Genomic DNA, 20,463 nt, shown 5'->3' with positions numbered 1-20,463 from the left:
GATGGGATGTCATCCAGAGGGACCTGGAGAGGCTGGAGAAGTGGGGTTGTGAGAACCTCATGAGGTTCAACAAGGCCAAGTGTAAGGTCCTGCACCTGGGTCGGGGCAATCCCCATTTTCAGTACATGATGGGTGACAATGTGCTTGAGAGCAGCCCTGCAGAGAAGGACTTGGAGGTACTGGTCAATAAGGAGCTCGACATGAGCCGGCAATGTGCACTCGCAGCTGAGGCCAACCGTGTCCAGGGCTGCATCACAAGCAGTGTGGCCAGTGGGGAGAGGGAGGGGATTCTGCCCCTCTATTCCTCTCTTGTGAGACCTCATCTGGAATACTGTGTCCTGTTCTGGAATCCTCAACATAAGAAGGATATGGAGCTGTTGGAATGGGTCCAGAGGAGGGCTACAAACATGACTGGAGGGCTGGAGCACCTTCCCTGCGAGGACAGGCTGAGAGAATTGGGCCTGTTCAGCCCGGAGAAAAGAAGGCTCTGAGAAGATCTTATAGCAAATTTCCAGTATCTGAAGGGGCTACAGGAAAGCTGGAGAGGGGCTATTCATAAAGGCTTGTGGGGACAGGAGCAGGGGGAATGGTTATAAACTGCAGTTGGGCAGATTTAGACTAGACATAAGGAGGAATTTCTTCACTACGAGGTTGGTGAGGCCCTGGCACAGGTTGCCCAGGGAGGTTGTGGCTGCCCCATCCCTGGAGGTGTTCAAGGCCAGGTTGGATGGGCCTTGGACAGCCTGATCTGATGGGAGGTGTCCCTGCCCATGGCAGAGGGTTGGGACTAGATGATCTTTAAGGTCCCTTCCAACCCAAACTAATCTATGATTCTATGATTCAGTTACCTGTGATATCAGCAGAGGCTTTGTCATTGCTGTGCAGCTGGCAGTTTTCAGCGTGCACACACGAGGCAGATAATACTTTGGGGAAAGCAAAAGGTAGTGCTAAAGCTGCTCCACTTGTGGAAGTGTGAGTTGTGTGCCGGTGGGTGTATTTGCTAAATGTACTACTGAAGCAAGCTGTGATGACAAGGAAATGTGAGGATGTTGTTTCTAAAGTGCAGAGTTACTGTACTTAATTGCTTAAGGTCTAGTTGAATTAATACATTTTAGTAAGTGATGAGCAATGTTGTAATTCAACTAGTATGTTTTAAACTATAAAATTTATTTTTGAACATTCTGTTTGTTTTATGAAAACTTTTACATCTACTGCATTGACTGAAATTTGAAGTCTTGCTCTTTTAAATGGTTGCTAATCTTAGACGCATATTTTTGCTTTCACCTCAAGTGAATATAAGTTTTTGGAAATTATCCATCTGGAGATTGCCTCTGTCCAGAGGCGTGTGATGCCTTTTCTGGCTGTTGCAGTTTGTGGAAGAGGCTTTGCTCTTCCCGTAGAGGTATTGCTTCTGGTGCTCTCCATATGCAGCTCCACTTTTGATGGTGCTCATTGCGGCTTTCAGCAGCTTCATGACTATACTCACTGTTCGAGGCTCTAACGCAGAATTACTGCTGGCTCTCACCTCCTTTTCTTTGGGGGAGAGTGCTGAACATTTTCAGAGGAAGTTACAAGTAGTTATCTATAGGTGCCTTTAATTGAGTATAATGAGAGGTAGATGTTCATTTGTCTTGAGATGTACTTCTCTTTGATTTATGTGTTGGTGTCTTAAGCCAACACAAAAATATCAAATAACTGAATTCAGTTCTTGCATTTTCTGGCTCCCCCTGGTAGCAGTTAGAGACAGTTAGAGCGATATGCAGCGGTGTTTGAGGTAAACAGGAATTCAAAGAGAGGCTCATGAAATTTTAAATACTGGTGAGGACTTGCTGCACATATATGGCTCTTATAGCTAGGGAATCAGTTCTTCGGTGTTAGCTAGAAGAGCCCGTTGGGGAAAGCAAGCTAATACTGGTTTGGGTTTTTTCCTTCCTCTCTGCGAACTCTAGAAAATGTCTGGCATCCATTTCTTTGACTTTTATTCTGCATTTCATAATAAGAGAATTTGAGAGTTGAAGAAGTTATTGTGGTTTATTTGTTCTTTTTTTCCCCCTCTTTGTTCTTTTCTTAACAACTCAGAACATTCCAGTATATTAAAAAAAAGTGGGGGCCAGCTGTCCCTCCTGAAGTCGAGCCATCTGTGTCATCTTCTTGGCTGAGTCTTCTGTCCTCTTTTTCCTGTCCAAGCAAATCCTCTGTAGAGAAAGAAATATGCCTTTGTGCCTTGGAAGCAAATCACATCAAATGGAGGATCTGATAGATAGTCCTTTTTGCATCTTAATGCCTTTATCTCTTTTCCATTATTCTCCATATTATAAGAAACAGTGATTTTCTTTTTGTAATTTTTTTTGTCTGAAAGTTTTCTGATTCCTAACAACTTTCTCAATTGAAAGACTGAGCAATGCTTAACAGAAGATGAAGCAGAGCTGTTTCAGTTCTCCCCTTTCCAAAGCAGGAGAACATAAATTAAACTGAAAATGTAGTTTCTATTTTATATGAATATATATAGCCATATTAAAAAAAGGGCTGAAGATTTTCTACCATGTTGCAGTGAAAAGATGCTATAAATAATTTCCCAATGACTTGGTAACACTTTCACATCTGAATAAAATGTCTTTACGTTTTATTGTCACTTTGGTGGGAACTTCAAAAAATATTCCAGACTTTTCTGTCTCTTTTTCCAACTCTTCTAATTGTTTCCTTACACTTTTTACTTGATCAGTAACCTCACGTTGAGGCTGCTGCTCAGGAAATCTTCCCCTTCCAAAGACAGCACTTAGCAAAGACTTACTTACCTTTCTAAGTAGGTGCTAAATTCTTCTGAAGTTTTTTTTCCTTTTTTTTTTTTTTTTGAGAAATAAATATAATAGCTTATTTAATAAATAATAAAGACATATTAGCATCTCTAGTAAGATATTAAGCACTGTAAAGTATTTGGTAGTGCTAAACTTTGTAGAACAAATTCTTGAGGCTGCTGAAGAAATGTCTGTATCCTTTGTTGATTCATCCAAGTAAAATAATTTGTTGTTCAGCAGTAAATAATCTGCTTTATCAAATATGTTCTGTTCCTGCCAGGCACCGGGTGTCCTTCATTTCCTTTTGAAGCAAAAAGGGATTCAACATGTTGCAGCTCAGGCTGTGGTGAATGCTAATGTCTTGATATCTGGTAGATCATTAGTATTTACTTGTAAAATGAAAGAGAAATTAGTTTTGACCTTTAGAGCTAAGTCAAAAGGTTAATCCATGTCCATTTCCAATTTGGTGCATTAAGTGTTCTACTTGTGTATAGAACAATAGTTTCTGCTCATTTCAGATGTAAATTGAACTGTAAGTGATGCTTTGCATTCATAATTTTGTTCTGTTTGTTTTACTTAAGAGTGAATTCCAAATCACTGAGTGTGTTTTCATGGGTTCTGTTTAAAAAAATAAATAAATCAGTATTTCTAATTTTTTTTTTCCAAATTAATGAATATATTCTGCCTAAAACTAGTGGGATATGTTATACTTTATGATACACAGAGGATAAAAATAAGTTTATGCATTTTTTAGTTACTTGAGTATTAGTGTTCTTGGCAGCTCTGAATAGGGGGGGAAATGCCAGTGTGAAATTAATAACTGTTTGGTGTTTGGGTTTTTTTATAGCTACACTGTACACATCCTGCATTTTGTTGGGTATATTCCTCAACAGCAGCGTACCAATATTCTTCGAGCTCTTTGTGGAGACAGTCTACCCTGTTCCAGAAGGAATTACCTGCGGGGTTGTCACTTTTTTGAGTAATGTGTTTATGGGTGCGCTTTTGTTTTTCCTCACATTTTACCATACAGGTAAGAAATACAAGCTACTTTGAAAATATGATTCTCCATGAAGATATACCCTTGTCAGTAAAGGGAGAATTTGCATATACAATTTCTGTTAATAATCAAACGTTTGAATCCCTGTATGTAGCAGCAAGGGAGAACAATTCCAATTGTTCTTTTCTGTATGCATGCTAGTAAAAATGAAGGGTGAGATGAGATGTATATAGTCATATTCTACTGAGAATTTGATGTAGCCAGAAACCATCAAGATACACACCATCGTCATATTTTTATAAAGGCCATTAATAATAATTGTGTCTGTGAATGTTCAAAACCACAATAAAGCTAATCCGATCTCATGCTTCGGGATGTAAGTGGATTGTTCTGGAGGAGCAGAGCAGAAAGACCCCATTTACAGTCAGCTCCGTTCAGTGGGTTGGAGATGATATTGCAGGGGAGAGATTGTCTACTGACCACTGCTCAAAGACAAAATACTCATTCCTTTAGGTGGAATCCAGTGACCTAATGAGGCAGAACAGTGTTTTGCTTGATACTTCCATCACCTTCTTTAGATTCTTATCTCTCAAGTGTTATTATTATATCTGTTTCCTCATAACTCATAATCATAACTTTCAACTTGCTATTTAGTAGACTATATTATTACTCTTAGCTGTAAAGTAAGAACCCATCTTGCCTTTGGAAACATTAGAAATTGTGAGCTTTTATATATTGTCATGAGCACATATACTTCTTAAGATGGTGTAGTTATAACTAAGAGGAGACCGACAAATTTCAGAATGAATTGTGCTTGAAACCATAACGATAACCTGGAGCAAATTTCCAGTGTGTCTTTCTGCCACAGAATTGCAAGGAGGTTAGCAACCTCGTTCCAAATTGTGCTCTGTAAATACAGACTGAGAAATTATTTTTCTTTTTTTTTCTTTGACACTGACATTGACTCTGAATTCTATCCCTGCTAGGCTCAGGTGGTGTGATGTTTTATCTTTACATTTTAAAGAATCCTTTTATGATTAATAGTGATTGGTGTGAATCAGTCCGTTCACATATACTGTTATTTCCAACATTTACACCTGTGCTGAATGGATTACGCAGAATACTCTGAGGATATTTTCAGCATTTTTCAGAGGAACAATCCGGTGTTCAGAACTTCTCAGTAATTGATGATGGGGATACAATGTCTCACTTCTGGCTGAAGAATTATGGTAAAGTGAGCTTGGTCCCATATAAATAGGGTATTTGGGGCCGTTTTTTTCCTTTTAGTATTTCTTTCCCTAGCAGGTATCAGTAAATGCAGGTAAGGATAGACCTGAAATTAGTATGTCTATAAATTTGTAATGCTTTCCCTATTTCTTCAAAGAAAAAAAAATCAAAAGGTATTTTGTTCTCGGGATGGTCCATTCTCCATGATGCAGTTTCACAAATGATTGGAAGTCCAAGAGCTCATGTGGTCACTGGGGGAGCAATGCCAGCAGTTGCTATTGGCTCCTTTGATAAAAAAAAAAATCCTTTAGAAGGTAAATAATGATATTAAACATTTATCTTTCACTTGATTCATCCTCTAACAGCACTTAAGAAGCTTACAGATAAATCAGAACTCAGTCAACTTCATCTTGTTCCCTCAGTCTTGCTTTTTAGGCCAAATAATCTCTAGGAGTTTTAATTTGGAGGTCTCTTTTTATACCTTCATACTCTAATATTGCAAAGGCTGTGAAAGAGCCAAGCCCTGGAAACTTTCCAGTGCATTGAAGATTTTGGTGCAGCATTTGCCTGTTGACTTCTGGCATCACATAACATGGTCTTCTCCAAGCCTAGGAAAATTTTACTAAGATTTTCATAAAATTACAAATCTGTAAGAGTGTTTGGTAGATGAGGGAAGGTGTTTTTGAAGGTTGCTGCTTTTGGAAGGCTGGGTTTGTTTTTTTTAGGCTTCCTGACTTTTATCCTTTGCATTGTGTAATATAAATTGTGGGTTTTTTTCTTTTAGTAATATGATGTAGAGATCTAAGAAGGTAGAAGAGCTGAAGTCTCAATTTAGATTAACTCAGACCTTGAGGGAGAGGGATTCTGTAAAATCAAATATAATAATAAGGGAAACTTTAAACCCCCCCACACCATCTCTAGTAAAATTAATGTTTATTCAGTAAATTGACAGATTTTAAGAAAAGGAAATTGTGGTGCACTTGTTTAAAAGAAAAATGAGGAATCAAACTGCTAATTAGTAGTCAGATATCAGACAATAGGATTTCTTGAATGTGGAACAGAGGCTTTTAAGAAGAGTACATTATGTCTAACAGCTAAAAAGAGGTTTCTGAGGAGCTGTTTGTGCAACTAGTTTTAAATCAAATCGATTGTATTACTCGCAAGTTTCTTCTGAGGAATTGGTTTTCCCTCCTTATACTGTGTAGCAAGTTTGATACAAAATCAAATCCTCCTTCTTTTGCAGTTAATTTGTTTTAGTTTTCAATCCACAGAAATCAAAGAACTAATGAGTAGAGTCTTCAGAAGTGGTTTATTCTACATTAGCAATCATAGATTTTTTTTTTCTCCCTGTTCTCTCCATTGACAGGTTATATAAGGAGGATTAACATTAGCTGGAGGCATCAGTTATATATATAACTTTATATATACATAAGGTATCCATGGAGGAGTCTCTTAGACCATGTTAACCGTGTATTGATCGAGAGCTGTCAAGTTTTTGTTCAGAACACAGCAATTTCCTTCAAACATGCCATCAATCAAAGTTTTGGTTGCTTTAAACATGGGATATGTTTGATAACTCTGAGGTTGGGTCTGTTTTCTGCTTTACAGAGTTCTCCTGGTTCAACTGGTGCCTGCCAGGATCGTGTCTGCTCAGCTTGCTCCTCATTCTGTGCTTCCGCGAGTCCTATGACAGACTCTATCTTGACGTTGTCGTCTCTGTGTGATAACGCCGGACTGGTGAGGGGCTGGAAGAGGCTGGAAGTCAGCTTTGCAGTCTGCACATCTGCCTGGATTTGCATGGCTGAACAGTGGAATAGCAAAGAAATTTCAAGACTTAATTATGGCTTTATTAGAGAAGGTGAGGGACAGGCTGTTCTTACAGTCAAGACCACCTTGATTTGCGATAAACGTAGAACTTGAGCGGTGATGCCAAAATGCACAAAGAGAATATATGTGGTCCTGGTGTCAGAGCTGGGGCTCTCTATTTAAAAGGCTGTTGATGTAGCAGTGAGATGTACAGTTGTGTGTGTGTGTGTATGTGTGTGTGCATGTGCTGACTCAAGGCTGTACACACCAGGGTACCAGTATCCTTTGGAGTCGTCTATCAGAATATCTAATTGAACCGGTAAATCATCTTAATAAAAGGAAAAAAAAAAAGAGGGAAAAAATCCTTTTTTTTAAGATCTCATACTGAAATCACTAGTCATTTCCATAATGAATGTCCATTGAAATAGTTAAGCTAAAACAATTTGGTGCTTGTACACTACATTTTCATTCTAATAAGGTGATTTCTGATATAAGACACCGGTACCAGGGTTTTTATCCATATTAAATATCCCAAACAGTCCTTGCAGTGTTGTTAGAGGTGTTTGTTATCACCCTGGAGCACATATAAATGATAGCTGTAGCTGCCACTGAAATCCAACTTGCACCTGCAGTCATCTCTGAAATACCACCATTGTTCTGTATGCCCTGAAAACAGAGCATTTGTGGTATTTCAGGAGTTTCCTGGAGAGTCATTCTTGGTAGATGTTGCTGTTTTAAAGGCCACCACTGTGTCACCTTTTCATCCCCTGTCTCCAGTACTGCCTTTTTTACTGTGAAGACCTGCTTGTGCCACTGAATCTTGTGGGTGTGGATGTCCAAGTCCTACTGGTTCTCTCTGGTACTCTAAGGTGTGTGTGGGTTTTAGGATTAGTTTATGACTGAGGGTGCTTAGACTATGTCGTTTGTTAACCCAAGTCTTTAAAATCACTGTTTCCTAAAAAAAAATCTTTCTAGTTAATGAGTTGCCTCAATGGCGAAATGACAATGAGTTTGACAATGAGAAATAACTCATGAGTTTTGGCATAATATGGGAAATATAATGCCAGCTCTTTTTATCAATACTAATCTTTGGTCATTCTGGCCCTTACTTGAACATAAATATTAAAGACACTTTGAATAGTTTTTTAACTCAATTTTAAACCTGTTAATTTCTTAATTATATTCTTAGATTTCGGTTCAGCATCATTTACAGTATTCCCATGTGTGTGCTCTGTGCTTCGTGTTAGGGGTGTGTGTTTGTGTGTGCATGCGTATTTATATCTATGTATACACTAATAAAACTTATATATATATATATCTTTTATATATAAGTTATCTAAGGATATGTGTCTACATAGATTTATTTTAAGGAATCATGTCTCTGGATGGTGGTATGCCACTGTTTGTAACTAAACCAGTCACTGCCGTGGATGGAAATGCATACGTACACTGTCTGTGACATGAATATTCTTCAGGGGTGAAAGATTTCCTACCGTAGCAATTTTATCACGGGGGGTGCGTGCATGTTGGAGGAGGCTGGTGTGCAGGGCTCTGCATCTGTAGAAGTCTGGATCAAAGGTCCGTGGGGGCCTTTCTCTGCCACCCTGGGGTGACACCGATGCTGTAAACTCACTGGAATAAACCCTGAACTGAGTGCTGCCTTTCAGACATGGATCCATTCATTCTGTCTGCCGTCCTTTTGCAGAGAGAATGTGCCACTAATACCTTCAACTCAGGAGTGTAACTGTGCAGTGTAATAAAACAAGCTGTTCCCCGCTTTTATGTTTTCAGAGCAATGGATGTATTTACTGTAATAATAGAAAATTGACTTAGCTCGTTGTCTATATCAGCTACTAAATGATCTTTTCTGTCTTGAAGGAGGTTTTTTGTAGAAATGGAGCTAACCTACGCTGGGATAACTAAATCAATCTAACCAGCACATTCAGAACTCCTGGCATCATCCTCTTTACCATTTTTCAGATGAATGGTATTAACTGTCCAGCTTCTTTCCACTATGTTTTAGAGCCTGAAATAATTTCAGTATCCAGTAGCTACTGCTACCTATTGTCTTCTGAAACCGGGGTTCACTTGCCAAGAGTCTGATTGGAGTTGCATGGCAGAATTGCAAGCTCAGATGGCTCTTCGGAGCTCTGCTTCTGCAATTTACTGTAGCTATATTAAGATTAAAATTGCACAGTTTGGGTACTGTCCCGAGTGACAGAGATTTCTAATCCTTTCACTGTCCTGACTATTTTAAGATGGAGAAGCACTTCAGGCAGTATTCAGACTATAACCTATTCTGCCTCTGTTCCAGGAAGCATTGAGCAATTCAGAACATTTGTCAGTGCTGCCAGGTGGAGACTCTCCAAACTGTCAGGGGGGAAGAAGGAACATCATCTTTTAACTATACCCCTCCCAATTGTTCTTCTGAATTGGTGTGAATTGCTCGCTGCTCTCCTAAACTTTACTTCTTTGGTAGAAGTTTCTGTGTCTGTCTCGAGTGCTGTAGTGCGTGGTCTTAATTACAGCCTCCAATGCCTTTGTACCAAAATAGACATTGTCCAGAGCTGAGCAGTACCGCAGGGCTCTGCTGGAGAACCAGAATTCAACCAGAATTCCCAGCAAGCCTGATGGAAATCTGCCTGGGTGAAAACCAATGGATTGGCCCCCATTATTTGAGATTGTGCAGGACGCTGCTGCATTCCACACACACAATGTTCTGGCTGTAGGATTTTATTAGATTAGCAAGCCTGGCGTGGGATCGAGGTGGGTGTTGCAAATGTGCTTGCTCAGATCTCTGAAAACCTTTTTTTTATACTCATCGGTGCCCAATAGCAGCATCCTTCTCTGGAGGAGCAGTCCGTTTCATGCCAGTAACCCAGCTGAACCCATGGGAATATTTTTTGTATATGGGTTATCACTAGGCCCACCTTTGGATTTACTGAGGGTCTGAGCTGTCAATAACTGCACTTTATTGGAAGTTAGAGTTTGAGACCACAGGGATACAATCAGCAGTAGTGCAGAACAGGCTCAAAATAGTTAATAGGCCTGTTATTAATTAGTTAAAGTTCTAAGTCTCTATAACTTCTCAGTCAGCAACAACAGTATTTTTTATCCAAGTGAGGCATTACCTTGCAGTGCTGCAGAGCAGCTGGTGTTGGCTGCTGCTTGGCCTGTGACTTGCCAGTGGAGGAAGGTGCTTTGGGAAGTCACAATATTTTATTCTCTTCATGACCCTGAAGAACACTTTTTCTTCCCTAGCAGTGCAGAGCCCCCTAAAGTATAAATTATTTTGCAGTGTTTTATATTGAAAATGCTGGGAAGGATGCTCTATAGTGTCCACTCTCCCTTTAATCGTTCATTTTAAGTATGGGCTGCTCCTCGGGTTTCTGCTTGGCTCGGTAACAGCTGTCGATTCAGCTTCCAGTGCTGCTTCTTGTGAGCTGCGGAGCTGTGCTAGCTGTCACAGTGCTACTGAGGAAGCTCAGGGTTAGTGGATGTCAGCTGCACTTAACGGCACTGTTCACTGTCTCTCTTCATTGCATTAATTTCCTTTTGAGTCCTTCTTCCCATGTACCACCTGATCCCCTGAGCCAGAGTCTGTGCAGGAGGTGTAGAGAAGAGCTTCCATGCTCCCGAGTTAGTTTTAGAGGGATGGGTTGGACAACTACGTACTTACTATGCATAAAAATAGGCATTTTTAGAAAATCATTGAAGCTGGAAGACAGTGCAGACCCGAAGGATTTTGCATAAATGTGAGCAGATAGTCTGGTATGAGCAGCCTGTAATTTGCCTGAAACCTAGAATTTTAGCTCCCACACCTGGAAAGGCCAAGTGATGGGCACCGTGCCTGTTGGGTATTGAGGTTCAGAGCATCACGGAGTTATTCCCAGTCTTCTGACAGAGCTGGGATGTCGTGGAATGGGCTGGAAAACCCCAGGCTGCATAATGCCTTAGTTTGCATCAGTAACACTGGGGAGCATCAGGCTGATGGGTTAAAGGGAGAGGGGTTTCCAGAGTGCATTTTGGCACAAAAATATTGTGTTGAGTTCTTCAAATCCATATAAAATTTGATGTTTTGTGGTGACAGGGAGTTAATGCCTGGCTTATTCTACAGTAAACTTAGGAAGTGGCTGCCTTATGCTGTAATATAATCAAGCTGAATTGATTGATATGCATACATTGGCTGGTACTAGAAAGGGAAGCACTATTTAGTTGTGAGGATTGACTGAAATATGAATGGGAATTACACAGTTTGCACAGTGGATATAACTGTCGTATGATGCCATGGCAGCAGAAATTTAATTTTTCATCTTCATTTCTTGTATTGGGTCACTTGCAAAAGTTAGTAAGTGTCTCTGACAAAGGCGCTTTTGTGTTTCATTTGGTTTTGGGGGTTTCCTTTTGGACTAAGTCTGGATCATTGTAATAATTTGGCAAGACAGCTGCTACGCTGGTGTAAAAGCACGCATTAGTATTTGATATCAATGTGGTGTTGGATGTTGGTGCTGTTAAAGAGCCAGGCTTGGGAAGCAGGGTTGTGGTGTGTGCAAGGAGGCAGCGGTGCTCCCAGATGCACAGTCACGCAAGGCTACGTGCCAACCCTGCCAAAACAAACAACCTCATCATCTTCCATGGGTCTGGAATGTGGATCTCAATGTTGGAGCTGCAAGGAGGAGGGAAGCACGTATAGGAATAGCTGATGAGGGGAAAAGCTTCCTTCTGAAGGAGAGACAGCCTCTAGACTTACTCCCTTGTGTGTGAACAAGCGTAGGTATCAACGCAGGCTTCACTCATTCCCCTGCAGGTGTTTCTGCTGCCGGGAGGATTGTAGGTGGCCCAGGACCATCTGCCTTGCTCCCTCCACATTCATTCCTAGATGGCAGAGGGGAATGGCCGTGGAGCAGGTGGCAGCCCCAGTAAAGTTGGAAGATAGTGTTAATCTGCTTATAATTTTTGAAGTTTGTATTTCCAGACAGATGAAACTAATAAATAGAGGAAGAAATTTAACTCCTTCCAAAGTTTAGACAAGCAAAAATTTGCACAGATGTGCTGGGTCCTGCCTTTTACTTGGGATCACAACGTGTTCGGAGCAATTCATGCCCACCTGAAGACAGACCTGCTCCTGCAGCACCAGCACACCTCCTGCCACTGGTGAACCCCGAGTTGTGTGTGGGTGGCTTTGTTCCCAGGTTGGAGGCAGTGATCTGGGCAGAGGGGGAGAAAGGAAACGCTGCAGCCAGGATGCCCAGAAGGTGCCTGGGTTATTTGTACAGGAGGGATGCCTTCTGCAACCATGTTTTAGCAGAGCATCATTTTTACTTCCTCAAGACTGAGGCTCTGGCCGTTGGTTTATGTTTGTGCCATGGCTTGTGCCGCAGGAACAGCTATGGCAGTGGCACATGCCGTAGTGTCATGAGTTTTCCAAGGTGTGGCAGACAAGACTGGTGGGACTTGCTTTCTGCAGTAACAGCTTTTCCTTCCACTGTCTCTCCCCACTAGATTTCCCCATGTGATTTCTCTGCTTGTTATATCTGGACAGACTCGTTGCGCTCACTTTGTATTGCTACAAGAAGAAAATGCAATGAGCAAAACCCTTCTTTTCTTTATGAGGAGCTTTTCCCTTTAGGCTCAGGCCACTTCACTGGCTGCTGCTCCTCCCCGGGGGACAACCGTGTGTGTTCAAGATATATTTATTTTCTCTGCCTATGATATTTACTAGATTGAAATATCTTTTTCCCTTACCAAGTTTAATGTCTTCCACTGTGCATTTTAGGAACAAGCACTTGATAAGGTTGGAAAACCAGCTTTCAGTTATGTGACACACGCTACAGTCGGGGGTTTTTGAACTGCATGAACATAGGGAGAAGGATGAGGGTTTGACAGGTTGGAGAGTATCTTTGTAAACTATCCTCGACCTGTAAGACTGTTCAATTTTACTGGAGTTTGTATGCATTTTACTTTTGTAACTTTTTAAATGATTTGATAAAATTTTATCTTAGGGCAAATTCTACTTTTTGTATGCGATATTCTGATGTGATGTATTTTTATTTTTAAGAAAATGGTGTTGAAACCACTATATATTTGTCAACGTAACACATCCACTGTGTCATTTCTTCTTAAAACTGGAATTTGACCGTGAAGTGCGTGTTACTTTACGTACTGGTTGTTGCACATTAAACAGGTTACTCAGATGTGCTGCTATCACTGTTTGTTTATTCTGAAAAAATACAGGGGTGTAATTTATTTCTGCTGTCATATCGCTGAAAAACACTGCAGATATTGCTATGAAATGGGGATTCTTCGTCTGAATGAAAGTGGCCTCTCCCAAAGCCCAGCCCTGCCAACAGGAAGATTTCCATCGCTTTCAGTGAGGGGTTTGGGTGGGAGTCTGGCACCACTGTTGGACCCAGGGTCCCTGCAGACTGAGGGGTACAAGAGTGGTGTAGAGCAGAGGGAACCAAGGGAGGGGAAGGTGCCCTTCCTGCCCCACCGCACTGTCCTGGCTCTGATTTCACACCTTGCCTCATCCAAACTCACAGCTCAGGATGTTGCAAGTGAGTTGATTTTGCAGGTTCCCATCATTAATGTCTCCATTTGGGCTTTCGGAAAGAAGACCCTTTGTAATAACTTTCCTTGTGTTTATTCTGTGTCTAATTGAAATGGACCCAACCCAGGATCTCTTGATCCATGTTTATTTTCTCGGACCAGCTCTTCAATAACTCCATGACTACTTACCAGGGTGAGTTTAAAATAGCTTCACATCCTATTACTGCTGGGAAGAATTCTGACAACTCTTGCATTGTGGAATATCTGGGCCCCGCTATTCTTAGCAACAGTCTCTTTCCAGGCTATATATGGGAGCTTAAGGCTCCTCTAATGACACAGTTCCCAGTTGTATTTATCTTTGCAGTGTTACAGAAGTCTCCATCCTTAGGGGAATGAGAGCTGATCCATCCCCCACCACAGATCTCTGGTCCATCTCAGATACCTGCTGTTTGCTGCGTTGGTGAACCCTCTGTGCTTATCTTTCTTCAAAGAGATTTGTTTACCTGGTTTCTATTTTCTTTGCTGTTGCTGATAACTGCTGTCTCCCTGGCATATAAATGACATTTATTCTCTCTTTTCCAATTGGCACATTCTTGTTGGGGACTCCTTCTCTGACCACGTTGGAGTTGCACATGGGCCGATGGGACCTGTGGGAGCAGCTGGGCTGTGGGCTGGGTGCAGGCACTTGATGCTCTGTCCAGATGTGTCCAGATGTGGGGGAACCGCTCACAGATCCCTCGTGTCTAATGGCCGTGGGGCCAGCAGTCTGGGAAAAAAGTCAGGGTCATTTGTAGATAGCAGGTATGGATGTTTTGGCACCTCTGGGCTGCAGCCCAGTGCCAGAGGACGCTGGTGTTGGGTGAGCAACAGCAGCAGCACCCAAATCAGGTGGGTCTGCCTTTACTCTCCTGCCAGGGGACACGAGGGCTCTGTGGCCACAGCTGCTTCCAGGAGCATGATCCAGGGCTGCAGTCAGGGAGTTTTCTTGGGAACCAAGGCATTAGCCTTTACCCAACACACACCACTGACACTACTCTGCACCTACTGCCTGTTCTTATTTTTTTCTTTTTTGTTTTTTTTTTTTTTTGGGGGGGGGGGGTATTTTTTTGCTACAGCTTGGGCTTGAGCCTGCAGAGGGGAAGCTCCAGAGCATGCACCATGCCAGGGCTCCTCACGCAAGCTGCCAGGAGCATCACGCTCTTCTCTCCCAGTGTGGGCTAGTCACCCCGTGAAGTCATCCTTGGATAAGGGCTACAAAAATCACCTTAACTCTTTGGGAGCCGAACGAGCATGGTAGCACAGCCTCATGGCAGTGGGGCAGCCCCAGGTTGTCCTGCCTCTCAGCAGGAGGCTTTGCATCACGTCCCATGGCTGCAGCAAGCTTTCTCTTTGGCAGATTTCTGCTTTGCTCCATATTTGCAGGCAGGTCCTGGGGCTGGAGGAACACTGCCGGTGGCACCAGGATGGGCTGGACCCCTTGCCTGGGGGCTGCAAGGGCTGTGCAGTGAGTAAGTATCCATCTGTCTGTCCATCCATCTGCCTGGCCACAGACATAGAGCCACAGTGAGCACCTGGGTCAGGCACTAAAAAGTAGTGGGCAGGGGGTGCAAGACTCCTTGGGCAGCACATAGGGAAAAGCCACCTTGGTGGGACCTCAGTGAGTGGTGGCAAACGCAGTTGGAGGAAATGCCAGCAGCCAATAAACTGTCCTGCTGTGGCCTGAACCTCAACATCTCCTAAACCTGCCTTGGATTGCAGAGCTGAGTCTGGATCGTGGACGTAGCTTTGCAGTTGAGTTTTGGCCCTTAAAGAACATCTCTGATGAGCAAAGGAAAGATACCTCTGAAGGGTTTATGGTGAGCACATGAGAAGCAGAAGTGTGAACTTAAACAGCAGAGCCTCATGCAGGAGTGACTTCAACTGACACTAAAGTGCAGGAAAGACCTCTTTAAGAGAGATTTTCAGAATAGGTCTTAGCTTATGCTAAAACATCGTAACTCGTCCTACCTTGTACACTGGCATGGCATTTAAAGATGACTTTTATTATGACTGATGTGGGACCGTGGGTTTCTGGGCTGCTACAGGGATGCTTGGAGCACAAGTCCATACTTACTGGGTCCAGCTCCTCTTTGACTGCAACAGCACCTGGTGTGTCGGAGACTGCCGGGGCGCAGGCTGCTCCAGGATGGACAACCTCTACCAAGCAAGGTTTGTCTCTTCCAGTGCCAGAGAAGTGATGGAGCAGCAGAAGACAGCAGTAATTGCCAGGAAGCTCTCAGGAAGAAAGCAAGGCTCTCACTTGTGGACAGGCTGATGTAGGTCAGCATGTAAATTGGGTACAACATAAAAATAATTTCAGCCGAACTCCTATGAAGAAACCTATGAACAAAAAGATGATGTTGCTAAGAAATGTGAAAACAGAAAACAATAATGTGGCTCCTGCCAGGGTAATAAAAATGTACCAGCATTATGCCTGCTCTCTCATACAGATCGCTTGCTCGTGACAGTAAATTGAGTACTGCAAAAATGGGTACAGTTTTCTCTGTGGCCATTGATGCTTCACATCATGGAAATATGAAAAGTTTCTGATGGCTGTTCATTACCCTGCACTTGAGAGGGGAGAAATCCATTGCTTGCTCCACTATTTCCACAACAGCAAGGAAATGACTATGGGAAGTTTAAAAATGAAAGAACACAACAAGGTTAGATGGATCAAACCTTGACAGCCCACTGCCACTCACCACGGTCAATGCTGACCCCACTGCCGGGAGTCACTGCACTGTCTCCAGAGTGACGGAAATACAGGATTACTTTATGCTTCTGACTCACTGCCGGTTCAAGAACTGTGACTTTTGGCATTGAAAAATCTCCAGAAATCTTATTTTGATGCATGACAGGGGTACAGCACAGCCAGGAGACACCTCAGCCCCTGCAGCCAGAATGAGCTTTAAGTGTTCACTGGATACTTGACCTGCTTCAGGTGGTGCAAAGAACTGATGACTTGCATCATCCATGTTCTGTAGAGATACACACCATGGAGGCAAGAAGTGGACATGACCAGTATCCAAGTCCACCACACCGTTTCCTTGTCATCTTTATAGTCTTAAAATGAGAGCAAACCAATCTTACATGTGCTTGAGTTTCTGCCATGAGGTGATCACTGTAGGGACAGTCACAACAAAAAAAAAAGAGTGATAAAACTCTGGGTCACAAAACAAACCTGCCCTACGAGCCCACCACGGCAAAGCAGGAAAAGGCAAGAGTTAACCCAGCTGCTGACAGCCAGACTCACTTTCTTATGCCAACAAAATTACCTTATCCTGATTCAGTCCTTTCTCCAGAGGAAACAGGTTTGGTTTGGGGAAATCTTAAGTAGATTGAAGGGTTGAAATCTGACCAAAGATGGGTGGGGAGAGATTGTCCTGGGAAATGGGCCGATGTCTTACCCTCATAGCCCGTTCTCTCCCATTCCCGACAATGTAAAGAATTTATTGCGCGTCCTTACCTCACATGCTGGGAGGGGGGAGGAGGGCATGTGTTTGTGTGTGGTGGGGCCGTGTTGGCTTTTTGTTTTCTCTTGGAAACAGACTTGGGTGATGCTGGAATCTACAGCTTTCTTGATTAATTTGAAACTCAGCTTTTTAATCAGAAAGTGCAATGATAATGCCACGAGTGGCTTTTTATGAATGAGCAAAACAAACTATGTCAAAAATGTATTTCACCTGTTAGCAAAACAGCATTTTTAATGAATCTCCAAAGCTTTTGTAATTGAGCTATGTGCTTGAGAGCTTGCGGTCTCTTGGCTGTACGCTCAAGAGGGGGAAAAAAAACAACCCACATAAAATGCCATGAGAAGTGGTACTTTCACAGGGAAAGTCTTGACTCTTCTGCCCATGGAGGAGGAGCAGCTTGCTCTTTGCTGAGCTCTGCACTGGGGTGGCTGCACTGAGCAGATTTAAGCTGACAAAGGGACTGTCCCTGAGCTTGGAAGCTATCCCTGTGCCTTGCTGTGACTGAGGGCATCTGTGGGTGTGCTGGGCACAGCGGCAGTAGAGCCACTTGGGGGTTTGTTTCATTGTCACAGCCTGACTGCTTTCCGAGGAGGGGTCTGTGTGATGCTCTTCCCAGTCACCCCTTGGGCTCTGGGCAGCCAACGACAGCTCTGTATGGGCTCAGGATGCAGTGAGCTGTGGGCCACAGAGCCATGAAAAATACTGCCTGGGGCTGGTCCCTGTGCTCCCCGCTTTGTCAGACCAACAGAGGACACCTCTGCCAGTCACTACCCCTGACCTGGCAGCAGAACCAGGTGGTTGCAGTTCCTGACTGCGTACGAGGTCATACATAGATCAGAGAGGTGAAAGCCTTGCTAGATAATCAGGCTGCAGGAGATTTCTTATTTCTGCACTATCTACAGGACATGGTGCCTGGTCAGAGGAGGAAATTAACTTGGTCTTGATAATGCCCTGGTGCCAGCACACAGCTCCTCTGCAGTGGTTACAGCTCGTTCATAGAATAGTTTGGGTTGGAAGAGACCTTACAGATCATCCAGTTCCACCCCCCCTGCCATGGGCAGGGACACCTCCCACTGGCTCAGGCTGCCCAAGGCCCCATCCAACCTGGCCTTGAACACCTCCAGGGATGGGGCATCCACAGCTTCCCTGGGCAACCTGTGCCAGTGCCTCACCACTCTCATAGTGAAGAAATTCCTCCTTATATGAGACCTAGATCTGCCCCGCTCCAGGTTATACCCATTCCCGTCATCCTGTCACTACAAGCCTCTGTAAGTAGTTCCTCCCCAACTTTCCTGTAGCCCCTTCAGGTACTGGAAGGTGGCTATAAGATCTCCTCGGAGCCTTCTCTTCTCCAGGAAGAACAACCCCAACTCTCTCAGCCTGTCCTCATAGGAAAGGTGCTCCAGCCCTCAGATCATCTTTGTAGCCTCCTCTGGACCCATTCCAACAGTTCCATATGCTTCTTATGTTAAGGATTCCAGAACTGGACACATTATTCCAGATGAGGTGTCACAAGAGAGGGATAGAGGGGCAGAATCACTTCCCCTGATCTGCTGGCCACGCTCCTTTTGATGCAGCCCAGGACACGGTTGGCCTTCTGGGCTGTGAGCACACAGTGCCGGCTCATGTCAAGCTTCTCACTGACCAACACCCCCAAGTCCTTCTCTGCTGGGCACCTCTCAATCACTCATACGAGTCCTTGATCCGGAGTTCTCACAAGCAGTGAGGTTAACTGTGCTGGGCTGCAATTCTCTGCTCATCCTTTCCTCCACAGTGCCAACTGTTGGCTGTGTTTTTGCCCAGGCAAATGCCCCAGTGGCCACAAAATTTCCAGTCCTTGTTGGAGCAGAAAATGCCAGCAAAAGGGCTTTCGACAGACAGACAGGGCTTGGACAGGTTCGTCACTGCAACATCTGGCTTGGGGCTTCCCTAAAGCATTTATTGTAGGGAGCTGGGAGGAAACGTAGAAATGAATCACAGCAAATCTTATGCTTTTTTTCCTTTTCCTCAGTTTCTTAGATGATCTTCTCCATTTCCTAGATCTTTTCCTCCTCCCCAAAATCTGCACGTTGGAGGGGGCTGTGGTGCTGCAGAAAGCTCTGCACCCCAGCCCAGCCCCAAGTTCACTTGCGCTGCTGCAGGTGTTTCCCAGCAAACCCCGTGGGCAGAAGGTGCTGCTCGGCAGCCCAACACCACCAGTGCAGCCCCACGGCGTTGCTTAATAAGAAGTCAATGGGGAATCTGCAAGGTAACAAAGTTTTCACTGTTTATTACACACAGTTAAGAATTAAAGAGGAAAAAAGGGTACAGTTGGGATGTGTAGTGAGGGTGAGAGAACAAAATGTACTGGGGCTACAGTGAAACTACAAGTGAAACTGTTATGTTAATGAATCAAATTAGCAACTAGGAAAAAAAAATGTTGTGGTAGACAGATTTTAAGGAAATTGGAAATAGGTTCCAATGTGATATTTCACTCTAATTGTGCGCAGAGGTGTCTTGATGCAGAACAAAACTGTTCAGAAATGGCCTCCCCATCTTATCGTGCAAACTAACTGGGGAAAAAAAATCCATCTTATTCACAGCAAGTTTGTTTTTACTGATCTTGTGCCTCTCAATTACTTTTTAATGGTCTGCATTGAAAAGAAATTCCTATATGCACACTTGAGAATACGAAAACACCCAAATGATAGCTTATGATTTAGTAGGATTAAAGTATTATGTATGCAGGTGTAGCACGTTTCAGGTTATTAGTAATCCAATCTATTTTTTATGACATTATGGTGTAATTTTCTGTATGAAACTTCAATATAAGTCTTGAGCTGTATCGGAACATAAACTAAAATGTTCCTGACTCTGTCACTTTTCATGGTCTTTACTTTGATTAATAAATGCAACAAGAGCTATAAAGTTCTTCAATACGAGGCTACGATCATCCTTCAATCAAAATGTGTCCCTCGGCTTTTTATAACTTTTCACATCAGTATGTAGGGCTTGAGAAGGAGCAGCACTAGGATTTCATCGCAACTGAGCACGTACACCTGAAAGGCTCCGCAGAAGGCGAGTGAGGTTTTGCTCACTGCAGCCAGCCAGTCTCCTTGGGCAGTGAACACTGGTGTCCTTGGAGACTCAATGTTGCCTGCAGAGAGCTGGGGAGCTTAGATGTGTACTGCCAAACCAGACAGGGATTTGGCACCCCGAAATTCAGGCAGATTTGATCTTACCTCACTGGGCACCTTCCTCAGAAACACCATTTTTCAAATGCACGCCAAGGTTGGCGTGGAGCTGTACTCCAGCTCGTGTGGGAATTGAACTGCAGCAACAGACTTCGGTGTTATACTCAGCAACACAATTTTGTAACCACACAGTCCACAACTCATGACAAATATAATCCAGATGGGAGCTTAAAGATGCAGCCAGAGTGCAAACAGGGAGGAAGGACGTATGCTGCAATGCTGCATCCCCACACAAGCGGCTCAGTGAATTTTGTGTTGCCCTTGGCCCCCAGCATCAGGAGGGAGCTCCTCCTGTTCTCTCTGACCCATCCTGCCAGCACTGCTCAAGAGCCCCGGCCCCACCG

At 43.4% G+C, this 20,463-nt stretch overlaps 1 protein-coding gene across 1 annotated transcript in view; it reads left to right on the top strand.

Moving 5' to 3' along the window:
* Positions 1-13,019, top strand: part of SLC49A4 (solute carrier family 49 member 4) — a 71,837-nt gene extending 58,818 nt beyond the window's left edge. Inside the window, exons 8-9 of the mRNA XM_054069961.1 lie at positions 3,643-3,825; positions 6,628-13,019. Coding sequence (XP_053925936.1) covers positions 3,643-3,825; positions 6,628-6,743 — 299 coding nt within the window. The 3' untranslated portion in view covers positions 6,744-13,019. The remainder of the gene's footprint in view (positions 1-3,642; positions 3,826-6,627) is intronic.
* The last annotated feature ends 7,444 nt before the right edge of the window (positions 13,020-20,463 follow it).

This window comes from Cuculus canorus, chromosome 6 (genome assembly GCF_017976375.1).
Source record: "Cuculus canorus isolate bCucCan1 chromosome 6, bCucCan1.pri, whole genome shotgun sequence".
Classification (NCBI taxonomy): domain Eukaryota; kingdom Metazoa; phylum Chordata; class Aves; order Cuculiformes; family Cuculidae; genus Cuculus; species Cuculus canorus.
This window is presented reverse-complemented; position numbering and strand designations above follow the sequence as displayed.